The sequence below is a fragment of the Bombus bifarius genome, unplaced genomic scaffold (assembly GCF_011952205.1).
Source record: "Bombus bifarius isolate JDL3187 unplaced genomic scaffold, Bbif_JDL3187 scf7180000009200, whole genome shotgun sequence".
NCBI lineage: Eukaryota > Metazoa > Arthropoda > Insecta > Hymenoptera > Apidae > Bombus > Bombus bifarius.
This window is the reverse complement of record NW_022884965.1, coordinates 1,150,226-1,173,687: the sequence shown is the minus strand read 5'-3', so window position 1 is coordinate 1,173,687 and position 23,462 is coordinate 1,150,226. Positions and strand designations below refer to the sequence as shown.

At 38.2% G+C, this 23,462-nt stretch overlaps 3 protein-coding genes across 7 annotated transcripts; 1 reads left to right on the top strand and 2 right to left on the bottom strand.

The window, feature by feature from the left end:
- Nucleotides 1-244: 244 nt before the first annotated feature.
- LOC117214162 (fasciculation and elongation protein zeta-2) lies at nucleotides 245-10,250 on the bottom strand. Its single transcript, XM_033460007.1, has 9 exons — nucleotides 9,930-10,250; nucleotides 8,071-8,323; nucleotides 2,204-2,326; nucleotides 1,870-2,026; nucleotides 1,697-1,805; nucleotides 1,352-1,614; nucleotides 1,198-1,273; nucleotides 1,068-1,133; nucleotides 245-991 (listed from the first exon to the last, which is right to left on the bottom strand). Exons 1-9 carry the CDS (start codon nucleotides 10,033-10,035, stop codon nucleotides 975-977), a joined length of 1,170 nt encoding a protein of 389 aa, XP_033315898.1. The 5' UTR covers nucleotides 10,036-10,250; the 3' UTR covers nucleotides 245-974.
- Nucleotides 10,251-11,925: 1,675 nt separating this feature from the next.
- LOC117214163 (dopamine N-acetyltransferase-like) lies at nucleotides 11,926-21,764 on the top strand. Of its 5 annotated transcripts, XM_033460011.1 has the most exons (5): nucleotides 11,926-12,063; nucleotides 12,792-13,003; nucleotides 19,393-19,657; nucleotides 20,732-20,948; nucleotides 21,110-21,764. In XM_033460011.1, exons 3-5 carry the CDS (start codon nucleotides 19,426-19,428, stop codon nucleotides 21,306-21,308), a joined length of 648 nt encoding a protein of 215 aa, XP_033315902.1. In that variant the 5' UTR covers nucleotides 11,926-12,063; nucleotides 12,792-13,003; nucleotides 19,393-19,425; the 3' UTR covers nucleotides 21,309-21,764. The 5 variants fall into 5 exon arrangements, with proteins under 5 accessions (XP_033315902.1, XP_033315903.1, XP_033315900.1 ...); XM_033460012.1 differs by lacking the exon at nucleotides 11,926-12,063 and having other exon boundaries at nucleotides 12,525-13,003; XM_033460009.1 differs by lacking the exons at nucleotides 11,926-12,063; nucleotides 12,792-13,003 and adding an exon at nucleotides 13,647-14,075.
- LOC117214164 (chaperone protein DnaJ-like) lies at nucleotides 21,734-22,990 on the bottom strand. The gene is made up of 4 exons (XM_033460013.1): nucleotides 22,790-22,990; nucleotides 22,629-22,719; nucleotides 22,359-22,513; nucleotides 21,734-22,271 (listed from the first exon to the last, which is right to left on the bottom strand). The coding sequence occupies exons 1-4, from the start codon at nucleotides 22,864-22,866 to the stop codon at nucleotides 21,962-21,964; spliced, it is 633 nt and encodes a 210-aa protein (XP_033315904.1). The 5' UTR covers nucleotides 22,867-22,990; the 3' UTR covers nucleotides 21,734-21,961.
- Between the last annotated feature and the right edge of the window lie 472 nt (nucleotides 22,991-23,462).

Sequence of the window (23,462 nt, the reverse complement as noted above, 5' to 3'; positions counted from 1 at the left end):
TACATACATACATATATATATATATATATATATTGCATAATAAATATAAGATAATAATAGAACATCTTTTCGTCACGTGATCGAATTATGGTTACAATACTTCACAATTTTTAATTCATTAAAACACAAATGAAAATTGATAAAAAAGATCAAAACTATTTAACTAATAAAAAGGAATATGAATTATACAGAAGAAAACTTGCCTTCTTATGAATAAAAATAACACTTTTCAATAGTAAGATTGTTCAATTTATTTCTTTATTTCAACAAACACAATATCTGTAATGTGTGTAAAACAACTGTGTTGCCGTACACAAAGTGTTCAATGGCATCTTGTATGTAATTATTAAACAGATTTCAAGTGTAGATTCATAAGGTTGTTCCAGCAACAAGATGTTTTTATTTTTGCGCGATACGTTACTAGATAATTCTAGGTACATGAGCATTACAACAATATATACTAAATTCATAAGTTTATATGTTGTAATCTACAAGTTAATTGGTATATTTTTCTACATAAATATAAATATTTTCGGTAATATAGTAAAATTTGTTCACACATTTCGATAAGATCTTTATGTACAAAAAATTACAAAAAACTGAATTGTCACGAAATTCATGATGACGTATACAAAAATGAAGATTTTATAAGTCGTACACGATTAAGAGGTATTTTATAGAGCGCATACATAGATTATTAGAAATATATCTTATGTAAAATAATATACACGTGATAATATATAAAGTAAGACTAGATGTGAGTGTCACGGATTCTATCTATGAATCTAAAGTCGATACAGTGTGTAGTTCCAGACACAATTTAGAAGCAAAATCACCTGCCTTAACGCAAGAATATGCGGCACAACAACGGCTGAAAGCGTATTGGCAAGAAGAGAGCAAATTGTATTCGTTAATAATTAATATCTTTCTTTCTGATTTTTATCGATTTCCGTGAGGAATTTATGGTACGCTCACTAAGTAGGACACAATACTGAAAATAAGAATTATTTCTTTTAGACATTCAATTTACACATTTATTTGAAAAAACTCAAGATTTCTTTACTTACCTTTGAGTATATAATCTGTTAGTAAAGTAGGTACAGTTGGACTGTCTTCGCTAATTGCTTTTAATACTGCAAAATAAAATACCAGAGTTAAGCGTTTAATATATTCGCATAATTATTCAGTGATACTCACTTTTAATGAGAACTTGTAATGCCTGATTGTCTGGTGGGCCACTGTCCATATGATACGGAATTACGGTAGTTAAATACTGTAAGCAACGTTATTCAAATGAAATATTTCAAATTTATACCTACGAATTCGACGTTCTGAAACAACCGTCAATTACCTTAGATTCTTGAAGCGATCTATGTTGTGGTAAAGGACTAGTACCATTTTGCATTTGATTTCTCTTTCTCGTGACATGATGCTGTCTTCGTCGATTTTGTACTGCTAACAACAACGAGATAAATTGATTCTTTAATTCTTTCTCATATTCGAGCTCGTCGCGCAATGCAAGTTCCGCGATGAGAGTTTCGCTCAGAGCTCCCACCAAGGATTCCATCTCCCCGAGTAACTCAGTCAGTTGGCTGGAGGTAAGTTGTTTTAGCTCTAGAACAAACGATCATGATTCAAGATTATGAAGCCCATTCTGATGCTGTTTATTGGTTCGTATCTGCTTATGAAAATATACTTTTCTCGTGCAGCGGAGAGCCCAGAACTTCTCTGCTCCTCTCCAGTGCCTCGTCGCTATCCAATAAAGACCCATCGGAATCCGGTGATCTTTCCATCGACGGACTTTCCTACGCAAAACAGATGTTTTTCCCTCTTTCCCTGTGAATTTATCTCTAGAAATTGTATATTTACCTGCATTATATCGTCTATTTCACGGAGTACCTCTTCCGCAGTCTTAAGCGGTTCCTCTGGGCTGTGAGTATCGGTGCTACTGGACAAGATCAAAGCATGCATGTCCAAATCAGTTGCGACAGCCTCATCTTCGCTACTTAAATCCTCTAGTTCAGGTCTATAGCAAACAAAATGAAAGCGTCTAATTTGCAAACGTCGATCGCGCTTTGTATATTTTCAAACACATTAAGAGATGTCCCTTCTATCGTTATCAACTATGTATTCTTGCGGAAAGAAAAGCAGCAAACAAAGTACAGAAGCTGCTTAAAACGCTGCTGTAGGAACTACAGCTTACCTTTCGTGTGAAACCGGAGCCTCGTTCAAATTAAGCGCGGGCATGTGCATTTTTCTAGCGTACGATTTGCTCCAATCGATTGGTAATATGTTACCAAACGTACCGGTAATCGTCCACCACATTCTACAAGAAAAAGGAAAAGCATTAAGTTGAGAATCTCCCGTTAGATGACGAGATAACGAGCAAATTTTTTTTCTTCCAGACACATTAAATTTCATTAGGCGTATTATTAATTTCAATTACGCAGGCACGACACCAGTTGACTCATATCCTCCCGCTGAATTGTCGTCTGCCGTTGTTTCAAAACCATCAATCGACCAAGCGACTGCTATTTTTACATCCTGAGTCTTAACGATTACTCGGGATCAACAGCGAAGTATAATCTTACGTGACTTCAGAAAGGCACGTTTGCTAAAAGATGGTGTACATTAAAATTCGGGGCAAGGATGTTTAAGAAAGTGCCACATTTCTAGCTACCAACTGTTCTATCTTTAAACTAGCCAAGTAACGGCAACGTATCGCGAACGAATTGTCTCAGCGAACTCTGTCGAACGGAGAACAATCGTGTGAACATCGTAATCTAAATTTCATTGAGGCCTACACATCCTGTGCATCATCCTCGGAGACGCGTTATCGTTTTAAATGTTTGTCGAAAGACGCGATAAGATTCGACGACGGAGACAGATGTTCAAACGAAGTCTCTGTTTTCTGGGATACCGTGTGAATCACTAGTTCCCCGTAGGCGGTTCCCGGGTCGTGTACACACGTACAGATAAGTCGTTCGATCCCTTGCAAACAAAGTCTAACTCATTTCGACAACAATGCATCCATTCTAGGGAAATGAATTTTCGCATAGAATCGGTAGCCGTGAACGAGATCCTATCAACCAGCCTTTCTCATACTTCCGATTTGTAAACAATCTCGATTAGATAATACGATATACGATCTGCAAGACGATTCTGTCCTCATTCTTCTGTCTTTTTATTCTTATTTATTTTCTATTCGTTGGTTTAATTAAGTTTGTTCCCACTACGATTACCGGATAATCGAGTGAACCAAACTAAACTCGAACGAATCGATTAGACTCAATTAGCAGTGCAGCAGCAGTTTCACGGTTCGCTGGCAACCTTCAAATTTTTTCTTGTAATTATTCGTATCGATCAAATTAACTTCGTTTGTCTCGGTCTTATTATTCTCCTCATTTAGCCAGTTGCCGTACGGTAACGCTCGAGCGGTTCTCAGAAATAAAAGGAGAATAGAGGCAACATACGGCGGCCCGGTCGATGGTGTTGGATTAACAAATGGAGGTCAATTCGACCCACTCGAGTTTCTCATTAATGTTAAGTGCATTAAGGCAGTGACTTCATCCTGCGCGCATGTTAGTCGCATCATTCGGGACAAACGCCTAAACAACCCGACCAGATCCGCCGACGAATGAGTTATCGAAGCAGAAACGGTTCTTTCGTATTCGTTAAAATTTCTATACCTCATTGGAATCGGCGCGTGCAATAATTCAAAGATAAACAACGATACTAAAAGATGTATTAAAATTGAATGAAAATACATGGAAGAAAGTAATGCCCGTCCAAGGGGATGGACGTCCCTTTTGAAACGACCTGTACATTTTTCCCCATTAACTGGAACGAGAAAAACGCAGTGAAATTGAATTCTAGGGAAGGCGAGTGTATCCCCTTGCTTATTAATTCATTCTTCGGTTCAATGATCCATGACGGGGCTTGTACAGTCTTCGTACGCTATCCGTTGCGTAACACGACCAGCTTACGAGCAAAAACAGCAGCTTTTCGACGATTCGTTATCCTAACAAATTGCCGCGATCCAATCTATTTTACTTAGTTCACAGTGAGCCAGATAAAATAGCGCAGGATGCGGGTAAGACGCGAACAAAATCTACGACGAACGTTTCGTTATCCCTCGCAATCCTGCCAGTATCTTCTTTCTTTTATTTTTTTCAGACAATAGAAAACGTGTTACAATGCAAAAGAGCCGAAGCACTTTCGCTACATATTTCTACGATATTATCGGCGTGCCTCTTCCCGTGCGCTCTTCGTCGACATAAATAAATAAATTGAGAAGCAAGGAAAGGGGACACGAAAGAAAACGCCGCTCGTAGGAACATCGCACCGCGGTTAGCTGATACAGCGCAAGCGCTGCTTTATTGACGTTTGTCCACCCGGAGGGGTGGCTCGATACGAACGACCGAACAAAACACAGAGATCAAATTTTCATGGGGCACCCCTTCGCGATTCGATCGATGCACGATTTCTCGCTGCCGTGATCGCGTTACTGACACCTTCCTCCACCGGCACCCGAATTTTCGTATTACTTTACGTTTCTCGCTTCCCTCGTCACGAGTTCCCTTCGACCATTTTTATACTCATGACCATTATTTAATCGACAGTAAATAGCTTCCTACGAAACGTACAAGTACTCCATTGAACCGCACGTTCCAGAAAAATTGCAACGCGTACTTGTCCGAAGATTTGTTTTACTCCACGAACACCTAATCGGCGATTCTATGGATTTTGACGGCGAACTGTTTGGAAAAGGATAAAAGGAGGACTACGCGCAAAGTGCTGGCAAAGAGAACGTACGACCCGTGGCCTGAAAAGGGGGCCATGAAAAAAAGGAAAGGAAGTTACGTGCCGTGGGGCGAGAAAGTCTTTCGGAGGTGAAAAGAGAAGGCTACCGCGTTTCGCGTTCAAAGGCGAGCGCACCCATTGGAGCCACGACCTTGGCTCTCTAAAGAGGAGAGACGCGTTTCATCCATCGAACAACGCTCATTCCTGAGCGACGAACTTTGTCTCGTGGCAAATTGGATTACGAACAATAGACCGGATACGCACGCACGGATGCGTTTATTCTTTCCGGCTTGGTGCATGCATATGAAAGCGGCGCCGATGCCGAATGAGACACGTGCGAGTGCACGTGTCCGATCTCTGCAAACCTCGGCCACTGACCTCTCGACTTCTCGCTGACGCTTCAACTTTCGATACGTCGATGCTCGATCTAAAACCGTACTCGCGTTTGCGCTTGTTGAAATTCGGGAAATTGACTTCAGATGGATCTTAGTTTCCATCAAAGTGAAATACCAGGGTACCAGTCGATCTGATGCTTCTCGAAGAAGATCTACTCGGACGATCCTTAATTAAAGCTTCGATTAAGCTTCCCGACTTGGATAATTTCATTACATGTACGTATAGCGGTTTACGACGTCGAAAGATCCCACTATGGTGCCATAAAAAACTTTACCCAGTACAGAGGATCTTTGTAATAAACGTACTATGGTTGAAGCAAAGTAGACGTAAGCAACGTGAAAGAATGGAATTTATTTCCCCTACAGCTCCGCCCTTAGAGTTCTATAGCAACGGAATAAAAGAAGAAAATTTTAGGTAGGCGCCTGCCTAAGCAGCAGGTACATAATACGCAGGTATACGAGTATACAAGGCGAAGAGAACTATGCGTGGGTCACTTGGACCTCCCCTAGTGGGTGAGAGTTAATTCTTTCCGTTACAATCTCGAAGTGGTTTTCCTTTGATATAACAGCTCCGGCCCCTAAAGACTACGCGCCCTACACCGACGCCTTTTTTATAAGTTTATTTTCTTTTCTTCTACGACCGCATCAGAGCGATGAAAGGCAGCAGGACGTCTAGACGAATTTGGAGAAAGGCAGGACTTCAAAGAAATTTATGCACAACCGGAGTTGAAACGAGTTTAAGAGCCTCGCCGTGTTACTCTACACTCTACAGCGAAGAAGATACAATTTTGCGCTTCGTTGAGCTTCACCTGCACCGAGTGGTTACGTGGTTGGATATATTCGGTCGGACACCTGCACCGAGGATAACAGCGTCGATTTTTCACGGAGAATATTCTTCCGGAGTCTCTGGAACCTTTTACGCGTCTCTCCGGTCAGGAATTTCAACTATTTTTAATTAGCTTTCACGATGCTCGACTTTTCCTGGAACTCTTCTTCTATGTCTGTTGCTTTAATTAATACACAAAGGACGAGCTATTTTCGTCCTTAATTGCGTCAGTACCGCGCATAATGAAATATATCAAGTATTCGGGAATAGAAATACCGCGCAAGCAGTTAAATAAGTTATTAAATTCGTGCTTAATAAGCAAAAACGGGTATATTAACAGTAAAAGTTATATATCTATGTGGCTCATCTTCCAAACGTTGGTTTATCGGAGAAACCACGTATTTGTCTGATCAGCAACTCCTATCGGAATATACCGAAAGAGGAAGCGCGTCGTTACGTAATGCACTATGGCCGAGAAAAAAAGATTCGCGAGGATGAAACCGAGAAAATGTTATAGAAGAAATAACGAGAGCACGCCTTTTGTTACGTGGAATTTAGAAATCGAGAAGGAACCGGCCGATCAAGCATCGATGTGCCGGTGCACAGCGCGCGACGATAGTCTAATTAGAAGGTAAGTTACTTTCTTGTTACGCGGTCTGTCCACTCCGCGGAGAGAAAGCTGCAGAACGCGCGCCGCAAACGTCACGTAGAGAGTACTCATGGCGGCACACTTTTCTTGTAAAATCGATACCGTGATCTTCAGGATCAGACATGTAACGAAAAGCTGGCGTCTCGTTTAAACGAATTCGAACGCCTCGAATTACCATCAGCAACATATATACAATTACTTTGCTCCACTTTTTGTTCCAATTTTAACTCACAGTGGGCGTCCGTAAATCAAACTCGTGTACGAATCATAACCCATTCGCTTTTTACTTGGAAGAAAAAAATCAATGGGGTCGATTCATGTACCGTCGACAAAAACAAGAGTATAATACCCGTTGAACCGTATCAATCTGGCGGTTTAGTGCAAGTAGCTGTAACGCTTCCTAATGAAACCATAGGAGTAACGCAAGTTCAAGCGATATCGGTTTAGCCAGAGTCATCGAGTGAAACTGTTTACGCGTCTTAACGAGAGTCGAAGAAAGCGTTAACACGAGATTACTTAAACGGAATATGAGATATTACTCGACGGAACAACCAACAGAACCGTAATGGTATAACATTTGCACCTCGTTTATACCATCTATAAACTGTTGCAAAAAGTTACATTAAACGGGATAGGTAGGCATCTTGAATGATGTCATTGAAATACCGAAGCATGGGACCGGTAATTATTATTCACACGGGATATAATATCGTAACGGTGATGACCGTAAACGATTACTTCCGTTCGACAAGAAGTGTGGCGCAACTATCATTACTTTATAACGAGGATCGCAGAGCTGCAAGGCGTAATAGATATCTCAAGGTAAACGCGACAATTTGAATGCGATAACTCCGACGATCTTCGGGGTATTCATTTACCAGGGGAGCCGCCACGCAGCGTCAGCAGCTTTACTTTTTTAATCATCGAACATGGCCGTATAAACCGGTATAACTGTACCGGAGATATCGCGTGACCCAAGGGTAATAGAAACTTCTCAATCGCGCACGTACTAACGTAATTTTCACTTGCGCGCTTTATAATTTCTTTTTTGCTGTCGACGATCCGTTAAAAAGAGGTCGTTCGATGATAATGCACAAAAGGAAAGGAAGGAAACGAAGTGAACTGCTGTATCTTCCATTCACCAGTAGATTATCTCATGTCTCGTACTAATTGACTTATCAAGGAAGCTTTTTCCTTTTGCAGCTACCGTTCGTAAACTGGTTGCCATTTAAATACTGTGACCAACTTCTACGTAATACCTACATTCGACAAACAAGATTATTACAATAAACTGTATAGTTTGTAAATTTATATTTGCGTACGCCATGGCGATAGGATATTCGAGAGAAAGAAAGAAAAAGAAAAAAAAAAAAACGATTGACGCTCCAGAAACTTACTGGCACTCGTTCATAATTTCTTCCTGCGTGCGTACTTGCACGGGTGCCAGGGACTCGACGTTCGTGCCGTAATCGCGAAAGCAGGATGTTATCTTCTCGTCGAAGGTGTTAACGAGATCCTCGAGACTGCCGCTGAAGGGGCTGAATGTCCCCTCTTGCAGTATATCGGTACCATTTTCGTGCGTAGTCGCTGGCTCGTTTGCGTTACAATTCTCTCCGTAGCTCGTGTTTAAACTCGTGTCCAGCAATTGCTCTAAATATGACAAACAAGAGAGACCATCATCAGTATTTATATTATCTATTATCTTCTTCTATCTTTGTCCTACTTTTAGTGCACAGTGACACGTCAGTTTATCAGTCATCGTTCTTAATCCAATTCAGAGTAAAATAAACATCGATAAGTTTCGATAGCGTGAGACGCAATAAATCATATACCCCGCAATGGCTTATTGTTCCCATACATAATATGTAGAGGGCAGTGTCACAAAGGACTCGCTAGGGAGAGGCTATTAACATTTCCCTGTCACTAAAATAATTACACGAACAACTTCTAAAAGCTTTCTGACATTTGCATGCTACTGTGTAATTGGATATTGTATACTGCTACAAACGCTGTATACATATACGTAATTACATAAATCAATATGTCTTGTTTGCTAATTTGAAACTGAAATTTTAAAAATATCATTGGCATATAATTAGATACTAGAAATCTTAGACTCGTAAAACGAATGAAAAAGAAATTGATTCTTCAGAGTAAAGACACCCACTGATAGCCGGTGGGAGTGTTAATTTACATTTGCTACGGGTGTATTATCAGTTACATAAACGCGATGGATCGTACTTTCGCGTAGACGTCAGTGACGCATAGCGGATCGAATGTTTTTAGGATTAAATATCCGTGATTTTTCTATGAACACCGTAAAACATATATTTGCGTTTCTCTAGCCCCGGAGGCGTTTCCAGGCCAGATTTCCAACGATGTGTGTTCTACGATGTCGTGAAAAGTGATACGAGAGTTAAAGCGTATATGAAGGATATTAGACACCAATTGTACGCATGACGTAGCCTTTTGTTACGCGTTTGTCGCCCGAAGGTCGCTTCTTCACCGCTGCCTATACTAAGCCACCCTCGTCATTTAATTTGCACGTCCGCAAAATGAGCGTGACCACGCGTGCACGCACGTTTTACACGCTTAATGCAGAGAGACACACGAAACCTGTTCCCGCTACCGAGAAACTCTTTTGGTTTCGAAATTTCCGCTTATAGTGCCGCACTGGCGTTGTACTGGAACGCCTTTTTTAGTCAAAGTAAAGGAGAACATCCCAGGACAGCAAGAAAACCACGCGTTTCCCTACTCGTAAATCATTCTTGTTTCGTAACCAGACTACGGATGTTGTTTATGCAAATTTATAATTTAGTAGACTGAACCAAAGAAATGGAAACTAACTGTACGGATTCGTTTTACTCTTTAAACGCGTTCTTATATTCTTCTATATTGCGCGCATTCTTATACATTTAAATTTCCCGTAGATGCATAAATAATGCCCGCAGTCTATTCATAAGCGAACAATCGTCACCCACTTTCCGAGTAATCGAAATCGATTGTCATAAAAATAGAGAAGGAGTAAGGATTATCGGAGCTTTATATATACTGACTCTCAGTTTCGCGAACGACCGTTAAGATCAGAATTTTGCTAATTGACGAAACGCATTCGTAACAGAGACAATTCCGATTCGAAAACATCGCGATAAACTTTGATCCACAACGAGGTTAACAAGAGTCCGACACGGTAAGATGCGTCACAAATCGGGCAGGAAAGAGCAAAAGGAAAGTCGGCACGCGTGTTCCCTCGCACCTGTCAGTAGATTCATATTTTTCAAGCTGGCCGTGTCTTCCTCCTCGAAACGTGCGAGGGGTGCCTCGAACTTCAACTCGGCGATCTTGCCCGCCATGTCCCTCATTATTGACCGTGTGGAGAAGAACCGGCAGCGAAGTCAATCACCGTGATGAAATTCGGCACCGTACACTTGCGGCAGCGCCTCCGAGGCGCACCGTTTTCCTCGTTGTTTTTTATGATTTTTTCTTACAGAGGGGTAGAAAAAAAAAGACCAATAGACACTACAACCAATTGACGAACTGCGCACTATCCGCCGCCTGCAAGGCTTCGCGAACGACTGACGCAGAGGGAGCTTGCTCGAAAATAGTGGGGGAAGATGATTGCCAGTCGCCATGACAACCGCTGGCTGAGCGCGCCGGTGACACAAAGCATCGACAGTAACGTATGCCAGAAACCAAGTACCCTGTGAAATTAGTAAATATATTTTGTTAGACAAAAACTTTTAATAATTGAATTTCAGGTACACATATATTCAAATTGTCGAAATAAAATCGTATAGGAGATGTATAAATAATACAGCGGATAATAAAACCATATAGGATTTCTCTTAACATTTTCATGTTACTCCCAACGTTACCGATTACATACAAGTATAGTAGTTATCTGTATTTTATACCTAATCGATAATATCACATGCGATTCGAAAATGTAGATTGTAATTGTTTTCCATGAGACTGTATGAATGCACTTTAAGAGTACAAATAGTTTCTAATATCAAATAGGCAACATGTAACTACAAATGGAGATGAAACATAGATAGAAATAATCATTTTCCTAGATAAGTCCCTATACTTATCAGTGCCGTAACGAATTACAGAGGGCGTAGGAAACACTCCGAATTTTTCGAAGTCGGTATTACAGAATGTGAGATGTGAAGTTCCGTATGACGTCAGCTCTATCCTGTATTTAGTCAAGGATTTAATTTAAATGTAATAAGAATCGCACGACAAGTTTCAGTACTTAAATATATTAAAATTGTTAATCCGGATCAAGGGCACAAATATCGTATTAAAGTGTCTAAATATGCAATTAAAGATTTTTCGTTTTGCAGAACCGTAAACAAACCGTATAATGACTTATATCGCCATTACACATCGAATTCATTGGAAAAGAACCACGATGAATGTCTAGTTCTTTTCATAACCACACCTCGTTCATTTTCGAGCAAAAAATAATTCATCATGATGTTGGCGATAACGTAGCGTGGCCTTACTAATGCACAAAGCAATTACTCTTAGGTGGATTTTGCCGGCCGAAGGTCTGTTTTTGACATTTTCTGCTCTTTCGATGGCCCCAACAAAGGCCAAAACAAACATCCTCGAGCGCGATAAGGTAATTTGGAAAAGGACAAACTCCGATAATACTTGCCCCCATGGGTGGCTGCTTAGTAATGCCATATTATATAAGCGATTTACTAACACCTGCAACATTTCGATGCGAAACTCGGATATTGGGCCAGCGCACAAGGTAATTCACATACATCGCGAGTCGCGTAAAGAGTGTAATAAAAAACACCACTATAATGGGGGATTGTAGTTAACCTTGATAATATCGGAATTGTTAGCGGGAGGTGGTGATTAATAGTGACAAATAAGATTTCTTTGATACACGATCCAGGATCGATATCAAGGAGATCGCTATAGTTGCATTATTAGAAAATCATCGGTGTAACAAGTGCCATAGATAAAAAGAGAAATTTGCATTACAGGAAAACTACCGAGAGGAAGTTTGAAGCGTATAATTTTAAGTTTTGTTTCTCGCATGTCGATTAAAATTTATCTGAATAATCGATGGTACGATCATTTTAACAGTATTGGTAATAAAACAACGTTCTTCTGCAATTAAGAAAAGGATGTTGGCATAAAAGATTCATGAGGCACGGCTTATGGCAAGAAATAATGCTGCTTACTGTTGTGTTGGCGGATTGTCAGTCGCAAAATAACGTTGCTATTCTGTACTTGAAATAAATCAATGCGGTTTACGCGCGGAATGCAACAATGTGCTGAGATAAAGAGAAACTGGAGCACGAAACGCGAATTAAGAGAAACTGCACAGTCAATGAAGAACCTGTTATTCTCTTTATTTATGGGTAGTAAGTGTTAGTATCAATAGATAGAAAAATATTTCTTTCCATACCAATTCATTGTATTGCTGCGCAATATCTACATGCAGATGTACATTATACGCATATCATTATGCTCGCCGCGTAGACGTTGAAAAAATTCGATTACGCTAAAATGTAATCAATCATTTCGCTACTGCAATTAGTTGATATTCGTCTATGTCTGAGTATTAATTCGCCTATTGAAATTAATCCATCGATGACTTTAATTGATCTCATCGATATAGATCGCAGGGTCTACCGAAGTATGATACTTTGTAATTACGCTATGCAAATAGTAATTACAAGCGTCGCGGTAATCATACGTGTCGAATGAATCATTGATATTTAATACGATTTCCTATTTATACACATAATTATCCTGCATCTCGTATTTTGTAGAATATTGTTAAACCTATTCGCTGAATGTAATCTGGGCTAATAGCGTTAAACAACAGAGTCGATATCATAACGAATTTGACACACTGGATTGAAATATTAAACCGTACCAGGCTATCTGGCGATAACGCATCACGGATTAATTAAAATTTCCGTCGTTTTATCTCATAAACAGAGACTGACCTAAACCTCGAACATCACGGCGTGTATGGTAAAGCAACGGACGGTTAAGTTGCTTAACTTAGTTATGGCTAAATGAATGCTGGGGAGCATTTCTATGATCGGTCGACCCATCGAATTGAGGGTCCAATTACTGATAGTTCCAGATCTTGCAACCTAATCAAATTCAATGGAAAAATAGACCTGGGGCTACTCTTTCCATGGGCTGTTGTCGAAGGGACATTACGTGCTGGATGGTAATGACCCTCCCTATTGCTCTCACGTTGGCAGTACGTAGTTGGCGATAGACCGAAGGGGACGCGTGTGTTTGAAAACAACGAAAAATCGTCTGGAAAAACCGTTACTTCTTCAGGTATGTAAGTGTGTCGTTACGTTCGTATTTTATCGAGAAAGAGAAAAAATTAAAAAAGGGGAGATTTCGTGTAAAATAATACATTTTGATACAAAGATACCTTTTGCTTCATATATTCCCTCATATTTCCATCGGATAAATAGGCAATAGAAATTGGACGTTATCGAATACATAGCCGGGTCAACTGGTTTCATCCAACAAGTTTGTTGCACGTAACGATAAATCGATTTTCTCACGTGTTAGAATAATCCGATCACCGGATTTATCGGATAAAGAAACGGTAGCGGAGTTCAAAGACGAATGTTTCACTGACCGAGGGTATACATTTTCCGTGAAACGAAGATGCGAAAGTTCACCGAGTTGCCGAATAAATATATCACCGACATTGGCAGTGTTCTCCTCGAAGCCTTTGGCTTCTATTCTCGGACGAATCCGTGGTGCATCTCGTTTTACGAACAGAAATAGCCGCCTGTATTTTACCTTAGCTAAGAAGATTTTATTAAATCTTTTACTAAATATTTCTTTTGAATCAATGTTAAATTCTCGATACTACTCGATTTTTTAAAGAAATTTTGTTCGTTAGATAGCATTATCAGTTTACCGCTGTTCGCGAGTTTAAAGCGTAGTGAACAATTAACTGTGACGTATCTATGTAAATAATTTTATCATCAAAGGTTAAACGGGCAGGAGTATATGACCAAAGTATATAAACATTGACGAATATGAACAAAGCATTGTAGACGCGGACAACCGGATTTGTATACAAGAATTGTTTCGTCCTGGCAGTGTCAGCTGTAATTCGATTACAAGCCCCGCTTTCGAAGTAGTGCACGCGCCTCATGTACAAAATATCCTAATGCCACGTTTGGTATATTTGCATTAAGAGGTTCAACTTCGATATTTGGATATTTGGATTGGTCGACGCAAATTTGGAGAGTTTCACGTATCAAGATCGTCCGAGCAACGCCGGAAGACCAGCGGAAGTGGGAACTATATATCCTATCTGTTTCTGAATTTGTTGCGTGAATCCACACGCGGCACGATGAGTTCCAACTCGTCACCTATGCACCAGGTATTGGCTACTTTTCCATCATGCGTGTCACGTATCGAGCTTCAAGGTGGCAAGTCTCTTAGCAAAAGGGGTGACGCTACGATCAAGACGTTCGTGCTTGTTGTTATATTAAATAGCGAGACTAGCATCGAGCGAATACGTTCGACAGAAAAGTTGAGTTTCGCATTCTTTTGGAAACTTCGTTATCCAGCCGCGTTCGGAAACGTCTTTAAAACAAGCACGAGGAGAGAGCTTCGACTAAACTCTAAACGAGATTAGCCTCGATTGGAACGATAGAGCGCGATCGAATGCCCGGTGATCGGGCATACAAAGCTTGAATACTAATTTTCTTCGCTATATGCTTACTCGATGTTGTTTCAAAAGACTACTGCGTAGGAAAAAACCGTGATATGTCGCGTATTTGATTTAGCGAGCATTATTATTCGATCGAATCTAAAGAGAACGAACATTTATACAAAGTGAAACGGGGAACATGATCACCGTTCGAATGGTCGGACCATTTGCGTAAACCGCTCGGCTGAGCTAACTGTTCGTGTTATCCGCATTTTTTTTCCCAACACTTAAATAATTGTCGTGCAGCGAGCGATAACGTAATTGTACGAACTCAGTCGAGTGCAACGTATTATTTTTTATCTTTTTGCGTCTCGAGCAAGCTGTCCTCAGCATATGTTCCCTGATTGATAAAAGATACAACTCCATTGTAGCGTCGATTACTCAATAATTGCATAATCAGAAAACTATATAAGACGGCATTAACTTATATAAGTTAATTACCGCTCAGTTTTGATTAGAAGTTTCGAATTGATCGAAACATTGATTAATCGGTACTTACACGTGAAAACGATGCTCTTATTATTGTCAAACGACTCGTACAGTACTACGAAATAAAAATCTCAACGTGAACAGGTATTAAACGGTACGTGAGTCTACCTAGTACATTTGAAATAATCATACTTCCGCACATAGATCGATTCGAAGGCGTATCCTGTATAATTATCCGCGTAAATCTCAATTAATTCCAGGGTACGACAGAGGGTTCAATGGTAATCGATACATTTATATGTCGGTTAATAGATTTATTACGCAGAACATGTTACACTCCGGTTTCAAGGTAAACTCGCATGAATGTCACTCGATATTTTATGCCATAGATCAGCTGATTTAACGATATATCAAGAATTTTTTAATTACAGATATATATGTATATAGAAAATATATAGTGTATAAAATTACGAATCATAACGTACAGATTGAGGATCTCGTCTATATATTTGTGTCTCGTGTTTTGAATAAAGGTTACACGATAATTGTTGATAGGTGAGCAAATGGTTCGAAGGAAAAAGAGAAAGAAAGTCATCTTGACTTTATGAGTCATAACTTTTTAAAGCAGGTACTCTATACTCGAGGTAAATTTACATGCAACTATTGCTACTTTATTCCGATTGGTTTGCATTTACGGATCTGGCACCGCCTCTGCTAGTCGATAGAGAATCATTTATGTGTACACGTAACACGTATCGTGATCTCTTAACGGATGGATGATTAAGTTACGATCATATATATCATTGATCGATCGACTAACGTTAGGAAGGGATTATTAATGAGCATTAAAAATCCATCGCATAAATCAATAATGCGTATCGGTCAGACCAAGTTGAATTCAACATTTTTTAAACTCGATGAATTAGCTATGAACATTGCTATCTGAAATTTGTAATATCATTTTTTCCGTAACTTATACGGCTTACGTTACTCAATGTCCTAAATAACGGTGCATTCGATACGCGTATCCTTCTACGCCTCTCAAGCAATTCAAGTTCTGATTGAATAAAGAGACCCGATCTATTCGCGTCTAAGAAACACATCAATGGTATAAATAATTGCATCAATCATAAACGCAACGACACGTCGCTGACAATAACACCTTCGAGATAAATCAAAGTCGGACAATTAATTCTTCCATCGGTCTACACGATTTTTCATATCGCCACCTCCTTCCCCTTTCATCTTTTTTCAATGGGATCACGCGATGCAATGGCTGCACTTGTTCCAACTTGTTTGCACCATTATCGTTTCATCTCGGACTAGTGGCGAATGATTTGTAACAAATTTGCTCAGGAAAGCGTAGAACGATGAAAAGACACGATAGAAAACACGAGAAGGAAGATATAGTGAAAAAGGTCAACGTCGTCTGACCACGGAGATCGTTAACGGTTTAACACCTCGTATCGAATCCGGTTCGAAAGGATTCCTAGAAGAAACGAACGATTGTTATATTTCATTGTCGTATGCGTTAGCGATCGCCTCGTTTATCAGGCCCCGCGATCAAAGGCTGCAGAAACCGGTGATTGTATTCGCGTTGTCGACCATTACAGAATACCTAGCAATGTCCATCGGAGGTCCGATCGAAAGATCACCGGACGACCGACAGGATGTCCATGTAAACGCCTTTAGAAAAATGAAAGAAAAATGGGTCAAGAACTCTAACTGAGCTTCACATTGTTACAAAGATCTTGAAGGTTGCGAGTTACTATCCTTTTTTTTCGTTTTTTAAATTGAATATGACATCGAAAGAGGATATGGAACGATACTCAATGCCCGGCAACTAAAAGTCGACGTCATTGAATGCCACCTAAGGCATGGCTACGGTTCTCTTCGCTGACCTTCGCGGGTTTAGATCGACGACAGTTCCGTGACTGGTCCAGAGCACCTTTTGCGTTTCGTATAATTCAGTGGAATTACATAATTCGAGGGTAAATAACCTCAGCTCCGAATCCGGTTCGCGCTTCGTGACAGATTTCTTTTGTATCGCCGAGACAAACGGTGGTCCACGTGACCAGACATTTCTCGAAGCGGAAAGCCAGCACATTCGATAATCTACATCTTGAAAGTTTGAACGGTGCCTCCACTAGCCTTTGATTGGTATTGCAGTAGATCGACGGTAGAGAAGAAAAGGACGAAGGGACGACGTAACACGCGAATCGACTTTCAATTTCGAAAGACGGTATTAAAGTTCGAGCTATTCGATATCCACGCGTGCATTGGCAACCGACACACAAGCCCCTTCCTTTACATTTAAATAAAACCGCGATATCTTTTTATTCTACGCGAACGTTTTGATCCGTACCAAGTGAAGTAAAAGCGAAACGTTCGAGAAGATACTCGGTGATTTTCCGAAACGAATGCGTCTTTGCGAGTTTAATCGGTTTTCAGTGTCACGAATGTCTGTCAACGCGTGAATGACGGAAGTCGATTTATCGGTAAACGTTGTCCAATTATTTTTCTATCTTATCTATCGCCGCATATGTACACTGAACTTGAATTAAACACTTTGCGCCGGAGCGGAAGAACTTGCTCGTCCACCGACGCAAATACTAAGAAATTTTTAATGTGAAAGGAAAACCAATTGGAGCTTTCTGTAGGCACGAAACTGTTATATTTCCGTGTCACGTTGCAATATGTACACGAATTGTGAGAAAACGTGACAGTTGTAATATTGTACGGGATTTTATTGCGTATCGCGGAATGTCATGGCAGCTTCGAGGATAATCAAGTTAGTTAATACCATTCATTCTTATAGGACCCTATCGTGCGCCAGGGTCTTATGATATATCGCTGAGTAATTGGCATAAGTAGTAATTTCACTCTTTTTTTTAATTTCTATTAAACGTCGATCGCGTGTCTCAGGCAAACATGGACATGTGTTTAACGCATATTATCTTTATGCTTTTTGCCTCCCTGAATCGATTCATTTGCATAAGCGATATTAAATGCTAGAAGCTGTACAAATGTATCTGAAATATTAGATCTTCCCTCGGTTGTTGGGTCCATGGTAAATTACACACGACATCATCGATAATCAAGAAACTCGAAAGAGGAACTCGCGCGACTAATTATTAGCGGAAAGAACGGAAATACGTCGCGAGAGAGATGATCGAACGTGTACGCGAACGTTATGTAAAGTATCCTTTCCAATTCCTAAAAGATGCATATCAATCTCGCTTGAAAAATGTTCGTTTCCTGGCGAAAAGATCGATTGTTTAAGAGACAAACCATACGTATAACGAAAAAATATAAGAATACAAAAAATCGAGCAAGACACGCTGACGATCAAATGTCGATATTTCTGATCGCTAAGCATCCTAAACAGTATTCGTCTGTCCCTGAACCTGTAAGAATGGCTTTTGCCCGTACTGAGAGTATATAAGACTGACGACGTCCTATCACAAAGCGCAGTGTTAGATTACCACCTCGACGTCAAGAACGAGCCTCGCGTTATTGACAAACTCGACGGTGTTTCTACATTCAGTGGTCAATTGAATCAACAATTGTCATCGTTTCGAAACGATATCATCGCCCAAATTTTAACAAAACCGGTTTCGAACGTATAAGATTCACGTTGAATATTACATTATGGAAACTGCGCTATCTACGGACTTGATCAATTCTGCTCGTAGCGATGTCGGCAAGAGTCAGACCACTTTCGCGAAAGATGTGCCGAAAATGGTCAAGTATACGGTAAGCTGGCAATATTTTTCGCTTGGAGATCCAACGATATTGCATTGCGATAAATTTTACTAGCGCGATAGCTTTTTTCGTTGTATCCGACCTGACTGGATCATACGTTAATATAGTAGATTTAATAAACATAAGATTTTTCTAAACGATACAAACTTAAGTATCACGTTCTCGATAATATTCGATAATTTTGTCTATATACATTGGGTATCAATAACTAATTTAAAAAAATATCTACATCGAAATGATTAAATCGCGAAACCGAGAAAATGTACAATGTGGTAATAACAGTATAATATTATTGATGAGGCTTTTCTTTAATGTCCTGTACAGATGGTGGAACGAATTCTTTTACAGCGAAAAAGACGTAATTGTGATTCTGGAAATCAAAACCTACTCAACTTGTATTAGCTGTCACGAATCATTGCATCGAAATAGATTAACCGTAATTCAGCCCTCGCCAAAGTTGGTCATTGATGATCAAGATAAAGCGTTGCGCAAATAAGAACACGTCGCGAATTGCTACGTTAATTGTTGCGTGTGAAAGCGTTAATTCAATTCCCGTTGTCGCGAAAACAATGAATTGTTATTGTCCTGGTTGCATTAAGTTACGTTTACTTATATATGCATTGTTGCACCATACATTGCTATGCAGAATTCGTGCAATCAGATATGCTGCTACTTTGTCTAAGCAATGATCCAACTACCAACTATCAACAAGCGTAATCGAACAATTTATGCGAATCTTTACACATTTGCAACTTTCGTAAATCTTTTCTAAATTTCTTGTCTGCTTCAGCTGGCTGATTCAGCGAACAGCGAAGAAATTGACATGGACTATCAGATTCAATCAGTCACTAAAGATGATAAGCTCAGGGTACTTAACTTTCTCAAGCAGTACTTCTTCAGAGACGAGCCGCTCAATCAATCGATCCAATTGCTAGCAGGTAGAGAAGACTTCACTTGCACGGAATTGGAGCAGTATAGTCTAACTTCCCTTGAGAACGATCTCAATCTGATGGCAGTCTTATCGGACGGTACTTTAGTTGGTGTAATATTAAATGGTAAGAATTTGATCTATAAGTATCGAATATTAACAATGTTTTCATTGTTCATTGGGGTATTTACGCGAAAGCTGCTGGAACCACGATTGTGTTAACCAAGATCCTGATATATCTGGGTTAACAACACAATCGAGTACCAAGAACATTCTATTTTCAGCAGGAACAATGATATGCTATGAGCTAAAAAGTTCCACGAATAAGAAGTGGTGACAAGTCGGTCGTGATGAATAATTATTCCTCGAGTTTGTATATTAAAGTGAATCTAGGGTAATAGGATGAGCAGATACTTTAAAATAGTGTACAAAATATTCGTTCATAATCTTTGGAGGCCATTGCTATATTTACGAGACGTATCTTGTTTGAGCATCTAGCAAGTAGTCTATTGTTTAATACTACTAGATCGGTACTGAAGATAGGAAGAATCGTATTGAAAGACTCGCGTGATCTTATGATTTGGCTGAGGAGTTAGATTTAAATGAATCAAATTAAAAACAAAGAAAAGATTCAAAGAAAAATAGTAGATACACCTACTAGAAAACGTTACTAGTTAACGTTACATAAATTGTTGTGCCAGTATCGAGCAAGCGTGAGACTTATTAATCGCTACCAGTTGTCGCAATCACAGTAATTAGATAATTTTATCGACAGATCTAGTTATCCATATGCTTATTCAAATAAAAAGAATAAAGCTAAAAATATATAAGAGAAATTACAGTTTCCTATATCTCTATCTATATATCTATATATAGTTTTTTATTTTCGTCCATAAACTTTTTGGTGTAGACCAAAAATACTCAGAATTTCAATTGCGAAACTTGAACAAGAAACATCCTCGTAGTTAGTGTAAAGATAATTATGTTTTAAATGCAGAGCCGATGTTAAAAAGTTACCTTCGAGATGTAAATTATTAAGGCTGAATTACATCAACTACCTGATATTTATGCAATATAATTTATGCAACACATTTAGCTTTATGGAGACGTCATAATAAATTAAACATTTACTACATAAATTAGAGTTAAGCACGCAAATTCTGCGCGAGTATAATCGATAAATTGTGCTTGTTAAATGCAGGAAAGATGGATCCTCCATGCGACGAAGAACCACACTACATATCTAAGTGTCGAAACCCAAAATTCAAAAAAATTCTTCAGTTACTGCATCACGTGGATCAGAAAGTAAATTGCGAAGAAAATTTCCACGGGTTGGATGTCTTGGAAATTAAAATAATTTCCGTAGATTGTGAGTGGCGAGGCAGAGGCGTTGCCAAAGCGCTGCTAGAAAGAACACTGTAAGTCTCACTTTGTTAATTAAGTCTGTGACGAACACAGTGAATTAATCGCAATGTCATTTTATTAACTAAAATATTGTTATATATAATACATTATTCAACTAATATTTAATAATGCTTAACGGTATATAAATAATTTACTCACGAAAATTTGTCTGTAGTGAAATTGGGAAAGAGAGAGGCTTTCAAATGGCGCGTGCCGACTGCTCGTCCTCTTTTTCTGGGAAACTATGTGCACGAATGGGCTTTGAACGAGTCTACGAACTCAACTATGCGGATTATCTAGACGAAGATGGTAATCCTATCTTTTCCCCTGAATCGCCACATACAGAAATTGTTTCGTACATTAAGAGATTGTGAAAAGCGTCATAATACGTATTTGAAATCAGGTACCCGTTTAAAATCGAGTATAACTCAGAAACGCACTCCTATATCTACGTTATATTTTTCTTATTATCAAATATCCGTACACGTGATACATTTCTTTTCTGAATGTTTCTTTTCTTTTGTAAACATTTTTTTTTTCTACGAATTAATCTGATATCTCTATAATTATTTCATCGCGATGCTATAAAAACGAATTGTGCCAAAATATCAACAATAATAAAGTTTAAGAAATAACTCGCACGTTAAGAAGTACACTTGATTTAAACAATAGATGAATATTGCATTATTAGCAGCATAAATAAATATATAAAAGTTACACGTCCTAATTTTATTGAATGTGTTTAAAATATGTATGAATTTGTTAGTATTCTGTTGTAATGAATTTATACACAAAAATAAAGATGACACATGATTTGTATATAAGCATAATTTCTATTATAAACAATTTTTTTACCTATAAATACAATTTTTCTAATTTAAAATATGATCTATTCTACTTAAAAAATAACATTTTACAACACATGTATTACTTCGTGTAACGCATTGTATGTTTTCGTACAGCAAAATTTTTAAAAATTTCTCTATGTTACAATATGTAAATCCAAGTAAATATACCTTCACATGTGTTATTTATCATCCGTAGGCACGATACCTTCTGCCATCATTTTTTCCAACATTTCTAGCTTCTCTTCAAGTGTTTTATTTTCATACTTTTTATTACTGTTCTCAACCTCTAGCATAATCATACGACTCTTTCTTAATGCTGCATTTTGACTAGCATTTGACCATACTATAACACGTATCAATTGAATTAGTAATCCTATAGTCAGTAGGAACACCCACAATATAATTGCTTTTCTTTTCTCTGCTTCAGAAGGTTTTCTTCTATATCTTGGATAGTACATATTGTATGCATATTGGTAACGATTATAAGATCTGAAAATGAATATAATTATAATAACGATTAAAAATAATTTTGGAAAATAATTCTTAAAATAAACGTAGTTCCTTTAAAAAATATACCCAGCATTCTGATAATAGTGATTTTCACGAATATTATTCTCCTTCAAACCAATATCATAACTACGTTTGCTCTGTTTGTTGCTTAAAATACTATAGGCTTCATTTATTTTCACAAACTCATCATGATTTCCCTTATTGCCACAGTCAGGATGCACCTAAAAAAATACTTAAATTACCATTTATTTGCTATATACTTTAAATATTTTAAAATACCACGAAATTAAACATAATTGGAAAAATATTTGAAATACATAAAAAAATGACTTATACCTGTTTAGATAATTTGATATAAGCGTCTCTTATTTCTTTTTGGGTTGCATTTGAAGAAATATGCAAAACTTCGTAATAATTACATTTACGTCTTTAAAAAGCATACTTATCATTAACTGATACATGTATATACGTGAAATATGTTATTTTCAGATTCTAACCTTTGATTATAATTTCTATAGAAAACATGAATTAATGTAGGTACTTCAAATTTATACACACGAAAAATTTGTGCCATATCCTCAAAATCTTTTCTGTATATAATTGCAAACTTAAAAACAACAACGCAAAACACTATTATGATTCTACGACATTACTGAACTGAAGTTAGTGATGTTATCATGAAATTATATCGATGACGTTAAACTTTTATACCAATTAACTTCGCCATATTTCTTTTTAAATTAACTTGTAAAATGAAAATGTTACAAAATGTAAAATAAATTATGTAATAACACATTCTTACCAAAAGATTCATGAATTAAATATTTATTAAAAACCAAATTCAATTTTTATAATATAACAATTCTCATTTACGTTTGGTGTATAGTATAAAATATATTACAATATGTATACAAGAAACATCCTTAATTATATAATAAGATAGGCCTCAAGCCCAGCTCGATGTCTATGCATTTCAGGTTTATCATATTACGCAATTTATGCAATATTTATTATGCGTTTTGTATAAGCTCTATTATTATCAAAAAAATTATTATGTACGTAATTTATATTGTATATCTTATGTACAAATTGTACGTTATGACAATGAATTATAATGCAAGCCTTTATTAAGAGATATGAGATTAACTAATAATGTATAAAACCTTCTTG

What these genes read in the sequence shown, in the direction of transcription:
- LOC117214162 (XM_033460007.1), bottom strand. Translation starts at nt 10,035, where the DNA reads ATGAGGGACATGGCGGGCAAGATCGCCGAGTTGAAGTTCGAGGCACCC. An exon ending in GAAATTATGAACGAGTGCCA is followed by an intron (nt 2,327 to 8,070) that starts GTAAGTTTCTGG and finishes TTTTTCTTGTAG; the next exon opens with AATGTGGTGGACGATTACCG. An exon ending in ATTACAAGTTCTCATTAAAA is followed by an intron (nt 1,134 to 1,197) that starts GTGAGTATCACT and finishes TTTATTTTGCAG; the next exon opens with TATTAAAAGCAATTAGCGAA.
- LOC117214163 (XM_033460008.1), top strand. Translation starts at nt 18,489, where the DNA reads ATGGAAACTGCGCTATCTACGGACTTGATCAATTCTGCTCGTAGCGAT. An exon ending in CGAAAATGGTCAAGTATACG is followed by an intron (nt 18,594 to 19,392) that starts GTAAGCTGGCAA and finishes TGTCTGCTTCAG; the next exon opens with CTGGCTGATTCAGCGAACAG. An exon ending in AGTTGGTGTAATATTAAATG is followed by an intron (nt 19,658 to 20,731) that starts GTAAGAATTTGA and finishes TGTTAAATGCAG; the next exon opens with GAAAGATGGATCCTCCATGC.
- LOC117214164 (XM_033460013.1), bottom strand. Translation starts at nt 22,866, where the DNA reads ATGGCACAAATTTTTCGTGTGTATAAATTTGAAGTACCTACATTAATT. An exon ending in ATATCAAATTATCTAAACAG is followed by an intron (nt 22,514 to 22,628) that starts GTATAAGTCATT and finishes GTATTTTTTTAG; the next exon opens with GTGCATCCTGACTGTGGCAA. An exon ending in CACTATTATCAGAATGCTGG is followed by an intron (nt 22,272 to 22,358) that starts GTATATTTTTTA and finishes ATTCATTTTCAG; the next exon opens with ATCTTATAATCGTTACCAAT.